Genomic DNA, 12,286 nt, shown 5'->3' with positions numbered 1-12,286 from the left:
CATTACGGACCGACTCCAACTTCCGTAATCGAAATCTGACCCCGATATCAAAAAGTCAACCCCCCGATCAAACTTTTCAAAAATTCGACTTTCGCCATTTCAAGCCTAAATTAGCTACAGACCTCAAATTCATAGTCCGTCCTAAGTCCAAAATCACCCAATGGAGCTAACGCAACTCCATTCCGGAGTCGTCTTCATACAATTCCGACTACGGTCAAAATCTTAAGATTTAAGCTTCTGTTTTAGGGACTAAGTGTCCCAAAATACTCTGAAATCAAAAATAAGACCTCCCGGCAAGTCACATAAGCATAAACATATACGGGGAAAATAGTAAATAGGGGATCGGGACTAATACACTCAAAATGACCGATCGGGTCGTTACATCAAGCACTAACAGGTGCTTCCAATAACGTGAACGTAAGAGGTCCAAAGGACTTACAAATTAGAGTCCGCTTGAAAATTATTATTTTCAAATTATTTGACTTGAAAGAAGAAAATTGCCTAGTTTTTTTAGGGTGTGGGCTTTTACCCTTTAAAACAAGAAAATTTGGAAAATTCTAGGCGAGGTCAGATGGTCTTCTTGAATTTACAATAAATTCTATTTCTTAAGCAAAGTTTGGTATATTGTTTCAAATTAAATAGTGAGTAATCTTGCCTTAATCTAGAATATCTCTCTTACGGAAAGAAGATGAAGGATTTACCATAAGTATTTACATGAAAACTATTATGATAATCTTAATTCTAAATTCAATTTTCTGCATTGACTTGAACATATTACACAATACAAATAACAAATAATATAAAGTAATACATTAATATCATTTCTATTAATTCATTAAAAATATTATTTATCGTTATAATGTAACTTTGGTACAATAAACTATCCTTTACACTTAACCATCCTAAATGGGCAACATCTCCTCTATCCCACGAAATAAATACAAAAGAAAAAAAGATTTTTCTCGAGATGTTTATAGAAAGATAACAGAGTGTGTCTAATATAACGCGTTACTGAATATAAATAGAATAAAAGGAAAATAAAATGTGTAAAAAGGAAAACTATCAAGTTACTTTCAAGTTTTGATAATTTGTAGAGCGTAAACAACAGTATTATTTACTTTAATGGACTTACCATAACATCAGGAGTAGAATCTATAAGTGAAGATAAGCGGTGTGCTCGCTTATAAATTCTTAGATAAATTCACTAAAATTTGTGTGTATAATTTAGTATTCTTCTCGTTCTGAATAAACCATGTAAGTGATCATCTCGACCTTCTTTAGAAGAACTTTTAAGTTTTGCTTGACTTCATACCTTTAATTTTTTTCCTTTTGAATAATGACTCATCACCTTGAATTGCTTCAGTGTCCTATATGTCATCAAATCGTTCGCGGCTATCAAGAATTCATGAATCACGTTCAAGCACATCCAATAGACGAGCGTGAAGAGATATACACAACATAACCAACGCGATACGCAAGAGTCGTGACAAATGAACATTTGTCACGAGCTACATTTCAAGCACCACCACCATATCGTACCACCTCGATTAGAAGTTACCGCTTTGGCATAGGCGTTGATTCCTAATACACTTCCATTCCCCTTTCCTGACTCCATACAGTGACGAAGTCATGACTTTTATTAAGGAGTATCAAAATTTAAAAAATTAAAAATACGAAAAGATCAAAGAGATTCAACATATAATATATATACATAAAATAAAAAATATTACACAGCAACACAATGTAACTTTCTAGTAATAGAATTTTAAAAGGAAAAAGAAAAGGGATTTTTACCTTCCTATACACTATTTGAAACTTTATTACCCTCCCTACTCAAGTTTCAATTTAATTACATAGGCATATACAATTTACCAATTATATATATTTTAGGAATTTAATGAGAATCAATTAACTCCTATAACAGCTGGATCCGAGATATAATAGAAAGTTTGAATTCAGTTCTTTCTTTCTTTGAAGGCCTTTGAAAGCCCCAAGACATATAGTTCTCTCTGACGTACATATTCCACTCCCTCATGTTTCTCTCCTCATAACCCCCCACCCTCACGATTCTGTACTCTCTCCCTCCATTAATGATCTTTTCTATTTTTCTTCAAAAATCTTTTATAATCTCTCTCAATCTTTCTGAATTCTCGCTCTAAATCCTACGAAAATAGTAGCAGCTTACATTTTTCCTTCCATTACAATGAAGAAGAAAGGAGTTCCGAAGAATAACCCTAAAAAGCTAATGTTGGTGATATCCCTACTTTTAATTTGGGTATTTTCTCGCATGATTCACCCAAAAAAGTAGTGAAATCGGCACATGCAAAACCAGAGATAAAGTCCAATCTTTCCCCTCGTGAAACTAGGGCAGAAGCTCGAACAAAACTCAAGCATGACATGGATGTTGGTGAAGCTTCGACATCTGCTAAATCAATAAAGCGGAAGGGCAAAGAAATTCTTCGTGATGATGATTTCGTCGAAAAAGAAGTTATCCTGAAACCTGCAAAAAAAATCAAAGTTTCTCCTACTGTCAAACCTTCAAAAAAGAAGAAGGTTCAAAAATAACCTAAAACTATACCCCAACAGTCATTGGAGAAGGTAAAACTTTTGTAGTTACAATTTTGGATTTTTTTAAGTTACAAAACTTGTTCTCATTCTCATGACTATACATATTTTTTATTTTTTTGTATTTGTAGAAATTTTGTCTAAATTGTGTATATTTGTTGTTGGTTATCAACTTTTCTATATTTCCCTAGAAATTGAAGATTTTTTGTATATTATTCAAAAATATTTTGTTAGAAAATGTACTACATGATTTAGTTTATTTTATTGGTTATTATTTGCTCTATTTTGTAGATGTTAGTTTCATATTCTTTAAAGAAATTGTATATATTATGTCTAATTGTTACTTTCTAATTTCTTTCTCTAAACATAATTTTATAAGCGCATTTGTAGCTTCAATGTAGTCAGTTGTTATATATGTTTACTAATTTTGTAACTTACTTGTATGTAATGTATTAATGTCTTTCTGACTGTAGCTAAATTGTAGTAGAATTGTATTTATTTTGTTTTTTGGTCTTCAAATAAGTTTTATTAACTTACTTTTTCTTTTGGTGCAGAATCGAATATTTATAGCCTATTATTCGAAATCATGTGGTTAGGGGATTGTCACGACCCAAAATTCAACTAGCTATGATGGCACCTAACCTCACCCGCTAGGTAAGCCAAATAACAACAATATGATTCAATTAATATATTAGTGACTCTAGTACACACCCCAAGGACTGGTAGTACAAATCATGAGCTTCTAAGATTCAAAATTTACAAGCTGGTGTGAAATAAAATACATCATCTGTTTGAAAATACATGAACAGATTTTTAAATCTAAAGCTACCAAGATCAAGAGGTGGTTATGACCGGAACGCATGTACATCTCCAATGTCAGCTCCCGCCATACACAGCAACATCAGCATCCAAATTTTGCACGTAAGGTGCAGAAGTATAGTATGAGTAGAACCGACCTCATGTACTCAATAAGTAACAAACCTAACCTTAGGTTGAAAGTAGTGACGAGTTTGTACCAAGGTCAGAGTCCACTCCAATAACTAATAACATCTCATAACAATACAATTTATAGCAGTACAAGCAATAACTCAATAATAGAATGCTCAGCTCGTATACATTTACGGAAAATAAACATTTTCTTTTCAAGTATAACAGTAAAACTCAAATCCTTTGCCGAAAATCACCAAAATTATGAGTAAGTCTTAAATCTGTGGTTTTTGTCAAAATATTTAACGACAGATAAGAAATTTCATTATCAGATGGCATGAGGAAAGATATTTCTCTATGCCTACATATCAAGTATACATGTCTAATGTAATGCAGCAGAGTGATGAACTCATGTACTAACACTCTCAAAGCACTCAATCTCACTATCTCGCATTTTCACTCATCACGCTCAATATTCAGCACACTCAGTCACTCGGCACTATACAAGGCAGATCTAGCCCAAATATAAATGACAACTTGCACACATGCACACAGTACTATATATGGCCAATCAAGTCCATGGAAGATCCATCTCAAATATATATACATAATAACTGACATTCAGTCACTCCGTAATGTACAGGGCCAATCCAGCCCAAGGAACTCCATCCCAAAAATAAATAAGTAAATAAATAAGGCAACTCCATGCCCTGGGAAGTTTATCCCAAACATAAATAAATAAGGTAACTCCATGCCCTGGGAAATTCATCCCAAATATAATGCCATATGCGCTCACTGTGGAGGGGGTCCTTCGACCCAAGCGCTATAATAAGCCAATCTGGCCAGCTATGGCGTGCAACCCGATCCCATAATAATAAAGCTTATAAGGCCTGATGCGGCGTGCAGCCCGATCCATATAATAATAAAGTATATAAAGCCAATATGTCATGCTGCGGCGTGCAGCCCGATCCTATAATTATCCTCACAATCAGGCCCTCGGCCTCACTCAGTCATCAATCTCTCCAGTCTCCCGGGCTCACAATGCCATGAAACTAGCCCAAAATGATGATATGATATATTAATAAATAACAAAAGAGACTAAGATATATCAATAAATAACAAAAAAGACTGAGATATGATATGCAATGAATGTAGATGACTGAGTACAAAATTACAATTTAAACAAATAATTCAACAGCAACATGACCTCTGTGGGTCTCAATAATACCGGCATATAGCCTCAGCATGATTTTTAACATGATTCTCAGCTCAATTTCTCTAACACATGAAAGTACATGTAAAATGCCAAGATTATTTGACTACACAATTTCACGGAATCAATTAAGTCACATTCTACGTTGCACACCCACACGCCAGTCACCTAGCAAGTGCGCCACCTCCAAACAAATCACATAACACATATATTTAGGGTTCATACTCTCAGCTCCAAGTTTAGAAATATTACTTACCTCAAACCGTGTAATTCTTTATTCCAATATGCCCTTGCCTCACGAATCGGCCTCCGAAAGCCTCGAATCTAGTCATAATTTATTCGATTCAGTCAATATAAATTATAGGAATTAGTTCCATATGAAAATAATAATTTTCCAACAAAATCCGAAATTCCATTTAAAGATCGCCAGTGGAGCCCACGTCTCAGAACCTGACAAAACTTACAAAATATGAACGCCCATTCAACCACGAGTTAAGAATGCTAAAAACTCCAAATGACAAATGATTTCCCTTTTTGAAAACTAGAAATCACGTTCTACAACTTTTATGTTTTGCTCATATCCCAACTCTTTATAGATTTCGATATATAAGCTTCCAAAGTCAGCCCTGTGCAGCAGAAATTTCTTCTTCGCGATTTCCAAACTCTTCCCAGACAGCTTGTAGTGTATCTACCATAAATGTTTTTACACAACTCCAAATACCAAACAGTTTGCTTTTTCGAAACTAGACACAAAGGTCTACAACTTTCATTTTTGGATTATCTCGAAATTCTTTATCAATTGCAAGATATAAGCTTCCGAAGTTGGGTGACGGACAGCAGGAATTCCTTCTTCACGAACGCGAGAGTCTCTTCACGAACGCGAAGAAAAAAATTCCAGGAGCCAAATCCTTCTTTGTGAACGCGAGAGGCTCCTCGCGAATGCGAAGAACAATACCAGACATCAGAAAACCAGCATCCAAAGTTGCCCAAAATGATCTGATAATACCCAAAACATACCCGAGGCCCCCGGGACCCTAACCAAATATACCAACAAGTCCTAAAATATGATACGAACTTAGTCAAGGCCTCAAATCACATCAAACAATGCTAAAACTATGAATCGCACCACAATTCAAGCCTAATGAAAACTAACAAATTTCAACTTCTACATTCGATGCCGAAACCTATCGAATCAAGTCCGATTGACCTCAAATTTTGCACACAAGTCATAAATGACATAATGGATCTATGAAAAATTTTAGAACTAGATTCCGACCCTTGATATCTAAAAGTCAACTCTCTTGTTAAACTTCCAAATTTAAACTTCCTGTTTTTGCCATTTCAAGCCTAATTTAACTACGGGCTTCTAAATAATTTTTCGTACATACTCCTAAGTCAAAAATTACCATATTAGAATCATCAAAACTCTATTCCGGGGTCGTTTTCACATAAATCAACATCCAGTCAATTATTTCCGCTTAAGCTTTAATTCTTGGAACTAAGTGTTCTAATTTATTCTGAAACCTCCCCGACAAGTCACATAATTATAATTTGACATAGGATAAGCAGTAAATGGGAGAACGGGACTGTAATATTCAAAACGACCGGCCGGGTCATTTCAGGGATGTACTACTTGATTTAGTTGGTTTTATTGGTTATTAGTTGCTTTATTTGTAGATGTTAGTTTCATTTTTTGTTAAGAGATTGTATATATTATGCCTTGTTGTTACTTTTTAACTTCTTGCTCTAAACATAATTTGTAGCTTCAATGTAGTCAGTTGTTATATATGTTTACTAATTTTGTAACTTACTTGTATGAAATGTATTAATATTTTTCTCATTGTAGCTAAATTATAGTAGAAATGTATTTATTTTGTTTTTTGGTCTTCAAACAAGTTTTATTAACTTATTGTTTCTTTTGGTGTAGAATCGAATATTTTTTGTACCATATGATATTGATTATGGCATCACTAGGTTCCAGACATTATCCGACCCTGTTGTTCCTGGCCAAATCAAGGTGTTATTGTCTGAAAATGGGTTAAAGTTGTTTAAAAAGATATGTTTTGGGAATTTTCTTTCCCTGCCTAAAATATGTATCCAAAATCAGGCAATTCACCTCCTCATAAAGTATGAATTGAATACATCCGGTTCTGATTTTTTAAAGTAGAAATAAAGGGTGAGAGGCTGAACTTTAGGTTGAGAGAGTTTGCCCTTATCACTAGCCTTAAATGTTTTACATAAGTGACGTACTTTGGTTACACAACTAAGTATGATAGTAAAATAATGAGGAGTTATTTTTCGAACAAGGAAAAAGTTGAGAAGTCATACTTGAAACAAATTGTAACCAGTCGTAGTTGGGTGAATGATGATGATGCACTCAAGCTGTGTATTCTCTATCTGATAGAATTCTTCCTCTATCCTTCAGAGAAAGATAATGGTTTGATAGACCATTTTAGGTTCTACTTGGTGGACTCGGGGTAGTATGCGAATTTCGCATGGGGTATCAAAGCTTATACATAATTGCTTCAATCCGTTAGGCACAAGCTCAACCCTTCTATGCATTTTTATATCATTCGAGGTTTTGCACTCGCTATGAAAATATGGTTGTATAAGTGTTGCTCTACAGTCAACACTAATATAGCTACAAGGGTTGGTAATTCGGTCCCCCGCATACTTAACTGGACAGCTAGTAAGGACAAGATATGGATATTTGTATTGGAAGATAGAATGATCAAACCATCATGGATCAAGGTAAATGTTTTTCACTTCTTGATAGAAAATTTAATACAAATTATCTACACATTTTATACATATTATGACTAGGTCCCTCACATTTGTTTCACTCAGTTCACCAATATGCTTGAAGCCCCAGAAGAGTTTTCAAGAATGACTTTGCCAGATAAAGTTGAATACATCCTTGAAGAAGCTGAAACAAAGGCCGAGCATCCGACAGATGCTCCATTTCCATATGGACATAAGTAGGCAATAAGAATAGATGACAAGAAAGATATTGTGAAACAATTAAAAGAAAATAAGAAAAGATGTTGATAAAGTAACCTCTTAAGATAATCCTAGCTGGTTTCTTTAATTTATGTTATGAAAATTATTTCTTTAACTCTTTCTAGTTTAATACATAGGTCGGTTCAGACCTTCGAACCTTCAAGAAAGAGGTATATCTAATTCTTTATTTTTAGTCTTCTTTTATATGTGTATGTGTGTGTGTGTGTGTGTGTGTGTGTGTGTAAGCCTCTAATTCTCAGATATATTATAACAATTTTTTGTTCTTTAGGTTTTTCAAGAACTAGGTAGCATTCGACTGCTACTCAATGATTCCATTAAGTCTATGTTACAGGCAATAAAAAGTCAACAGGATATGAACATTGATGCTAAGGTTTTATTCGAAATATATTCATTTTGGACAACAATTTTTACCATATTTATGTTTATAATAGCATTCATCAAGTACATAGCCTAACAAATTCCCAATACAGTTTACTAGTAGTTCTACGAAAAATGATGAGCATTACAAAGAAAAGAGCAAACAACAAAATTCGGGCAGTAGTGCTAAACCAGTGTTGGCCAACAGCAGTAAAACAAGTATTTTAACAATTTTAACACAATTCGATGACAAATAATCTACATTATATTTACATTATATCTATATTATATCTACATATAGCCTAAATTATCAGCAAATAATCTACATTATATTTCCAATTGATTCTCTTAGATACAGGGCACATGTCTGACATTCAAAATGAGAAGAATTTTCATGTAGGTGTTGACTTATCTTCCCAATTTTAAGGGGAATTGGAGGAAGAAATCGCAGGTATGATTTAGTACATTTTATCTACATATTTCACAATACATATTACATCTGAGCTACATGACAACATTTAAACAAATTAACTACAATTTATCTACAGTGTTATTTCTGTTTATTACAAATGATCTACAATTTTATTAAATTATACACATTTATTGTAACAGAGAAGGAAACAATGCATGTGGACTCTCCAAAACAGGATGTAAAACTTGGCATACAATGAGAGCATTTAAATGAGGAGAAGGAGACTATGCATTTGCAATCTCCCATTCAACAAGCAAATGTTATACAACAAGGAGATGATTGCAATGAAGATTTCACTAGTATTATATGTTACAATATAATTGTAGGAAAAAAGTAACAACTTTCATATAAGTTTCAGTTTTCCCAAAAAGACTAATGCAACCAACATACAATGTTGTTCTTTTGTTTTAAATTTTATAGGTGAACCAGCCGACTACATCAATGTAGATGATTCGGACAATGACTCCGGGTCTGGGAAAAGGGCAGTAACACTTGATAATTTTGAGCTTCTAGAGAACTTCTCACAGATTGTTAAGTTCGGAGTGGTAAATGAAGATGAAACAACCCTTGTGCATCAGGGAAGAACAACGGTTCCTGGAAAGCATGCCAGATCTCCCTTTCTCTCTTATTTCAGTTCTGGGGGAAGCACTTCTGTTGGACCTCCAATTTTCAACATCGAGAATCTATTTACTGGGGTTATTGGTGACGATGTTGATCCTGACTTGTTGGAAGAATTCAATAAGTGGTTATATTTAGGTACCGACAAGGTTTCAAATAGGTTAGATTATACAATATTTTCATATTATTGAGGGCATACAATTTATGGATTTCAAACTGAAACTATATAATAATTGTACTTGTTATGACTTTAAATAAGAGGAAGGCGACTTATACTTTAAAACATAACCAGCTCAACCCGTGGTTTGATCTTGGAGTGGAGAAATTTGATAAAAAGGACTAGTTTTATACTTTGGCACATCCCGGGCAAGTACTCAACAACACGGTACACACATACCCTGGAAGAATTTAATGATTAGCTATAGTATTCTGTTATTTTATAAATATGTAGATTTTTTGTTTGAAAATTGTATTTAAGGTGTATGAAGCATTGAGAAATAATGAAATCTATTTTTTTGCACCACATTGATGTTATTTTATACTATTTGAGGAAGAGAAGAAAGTATGGTCCTGAAAACAAAATATGGTTTACAACCACTGTCTGTATATTCAAGACTAGAATTGAACAGATTTATGAGAGGTACATTAATGCTCCTGCCGATAAGAAGCTTATTATTGTAAAACCCCAGGACGTCGTAGAAGAATACATATTCGGGTACCGATTACTTGAAAATGTTGCATGGGACAAAGTTGATTTTGTGATTATGCCCATAAATATTGTGAAGAAATTTTATTGGTTATTGGTTGTGTTTGACATCACCGATAGGGTTCTATATGTTTATGATTCTATGGTCTCTTCACGAAATTACAAACTTATTGAATCTGTTGTCGACAAGTTTTCTACTATGATCCCCCTCTACTTGTCATGCACCGACTTCTATGGCAAGCGTCCAGACATTAACTACAAGAACACAAAAGCATACATTGAAAAGGGTATTACTAACCCTCTTGACATTCAGTGGTTTGTCGGTGAGATGCCCCAGCAAAAAGTAGGATCACTATATGTGTTGCTTTCCTTCTATCTATTTAACCAATTATTTTTTTACATTGAATGCTAAATCTTTTTTCCTATTATTTTTGCAGTGAATGTGGTGTATACGTGGAAGCATTTGAAGAATATGTCAGCATTGGAGAGCTATCGATTTCAAAGGAAGACCTTTCTGATATTGATTAACATTGTCGACACTATGAAGCGCTCATTTGGGATTATGGTAGAAAAAAGCAAGAGCTTGGTGCAATTAGTGAAAGTGAGGTGACGGGAAGATTAGCAAGAAGAAAAGGTGCACCAGCTGTGAACGAGAGAATACAAATCCGGAAAAAGCAGAATTAGTTTCCATTTTCAGTAGAAAGATTATAGTTAAAGTATTTAGATGTAGCTAGATTGTAGTAAAGTTGAAGACAAATTGTTTATTAAGAAGGAGTCAACTGCAATTTATTTGTAGCATATTTGTGCTGCAGTTGTTTTACCTTTTATTTTGTTATTTTATCCAGAATTTTACTACATAGAATAGAAAACATTTGTGGCTTTGTTTTTGTTGAAAGTTGTTAGTACTTGATCTCGATATTGGTACTATATAATTTCTTTACATCATAACTACAATTATGTCTACAATTACTATACAAAAATACATAATCTATTCAATTTAGCAGTGTTGTTAGGAAAGGCTGAAAGTAATAAATAAACCTAGTATTTGAACAAAACAACTACAAACCAATTGTATTAAGAGTTGAAATCTGTTTAGCAAATATTTATTATAGGAGACAATCTTTATTCAAATTAGCAATATAATTACACCATAACTACAATTCTCCAGAACAAAACAAATACAACTTCATATGTCTTAAAAGACAGATTATCATGAACAGTACTCAGTGAAAAAAAAACTTTAAACTGTATCAATTTTTATTTTCTTTTGGGAGCATTCCTACAAGATCTTTTGTTATGCCCTTCTAGTCCGCAGTTGCCACATGAAACCTTGTACTTTTTTTGCATTTACTTCATCATATGATTTGTATCTTTATTTTTGAGGTCTCACTGGCTGCCTTTTCCCTGTAGGTGGCTTTACAACTTCTTCAGCTATATGTTGTGGCACATTCCATTTGCTTTTGTCAGGCAGCGGGTCTACTGGTATTTCATAAGTATGCATAAGGCTCTCCCTCGTGTAATAAGAAGAATAATAGTTTTCATAAGACTCATTCCTATGCCTCAAAGATGCCAAAGCATGTTCACAAGGAAGTTCATCAAGCTGGAATTGTCCAATGAAGTGCTTCACACCATATATCACAGTATGGATGTAATCAGCTGATGCCCTTACCTACAATTTTATTACAAACACACAACAAGTTGTCAGCAACAGATAGAAAACAAAATAACTACAATTATACAATAATATTTCTATCAATTAACAGTATATATTTAGTATGTATGGAATCAATGATCTGATGTTATTGGCTATATCTTACTCTCATCTTCTACGATAATGTCTTGTTGTCCTCCAACTCTTTGTTGTATTGTTCCCAAGGTGTGTGAACGAACCCTTTGCATTCAATAACTTTTCATTAGTCCAACGTTCAAGAAGAGTCCTCATGTACTCTAACAGTTCTACTATGGGCAGCTCTCTTGCATATTTGGTTACCGCATTTTGATATCATCGTCTATGTTCTGTTCACCGTAGCATGTATCCGAGACCATCTGTGATAGCCAATATCATATATGTAAGCTTTAACACGTGTGTCGATGTAACGAACCAACCGATCATTTTGATTTTTAGATTCTCGTTCCCCTAAATAAAACTCTTCATATGTGATTTTACTATTTTATGAACTACGGGGATGATTGGTTCGGTTTTTGAAGGGTTTGGGTTGAAATCGGAACGCTTAGTTCCTTAGTTGGCTTTTAAAATGCTAAGTTTGACTTTGGTCAACATTTTTAGTAAACAACCTTGGAACCGGGATTTGACGGTTCCAATAGGTTCATATGATGATTTTAGACTTGGGCATATGCTCGGATCGGGTTTTGGATGACCCGGGAGCGTTTCGGCGCTTAATGTTGA

At 34.1% G+C, this 12,286-nt stretch overlaps 1 protein-coding gene across 1 annotated transcript; it reads right to left on the bottom strand.

The window, feature by feature from the left end:
* Positions 1-11,251: 11,251 nt before the first annotated feature.
* Positions 11,252-11,702, bottom strand: LOC104090746 (uncharacterized). Its single transcript, XM_070184495.1, has 2 exons — positions 11,697-11,702; positions 11,252-11,548 (listed from the first exon to the last, which is right to left on the bottom strand). Exons 1-2 carry the CDS (start codon positions 11,700-11,702, stop codon positions 11,252-11,254), a joined length of 303 nt encoding a protein of 100 aa, XP_070040596.1.
* Positions 11,703-12,286: the final 584 nt, after the last annotated feature.

The sequence above is a fragment of the Nicotiana tomentosiformis genome, chromosome 9 (assembly GCF_000390325.3).
Source record: "Nicotiana tomentosiformis chromosome 9, ASM39032v3, whole genome shotgun sequence".
NCBI lineage: Eukaryota > Viridiplantae > Streptophyta > Magnoliopsida > Solanales > Solanaceae > Nicotiana > Nicotiana tomentosiformis.
Note: the sequence above shows the minus strand (reverse complement) of the source record. Positions and strands in the feature narration are given on the sequence as shown.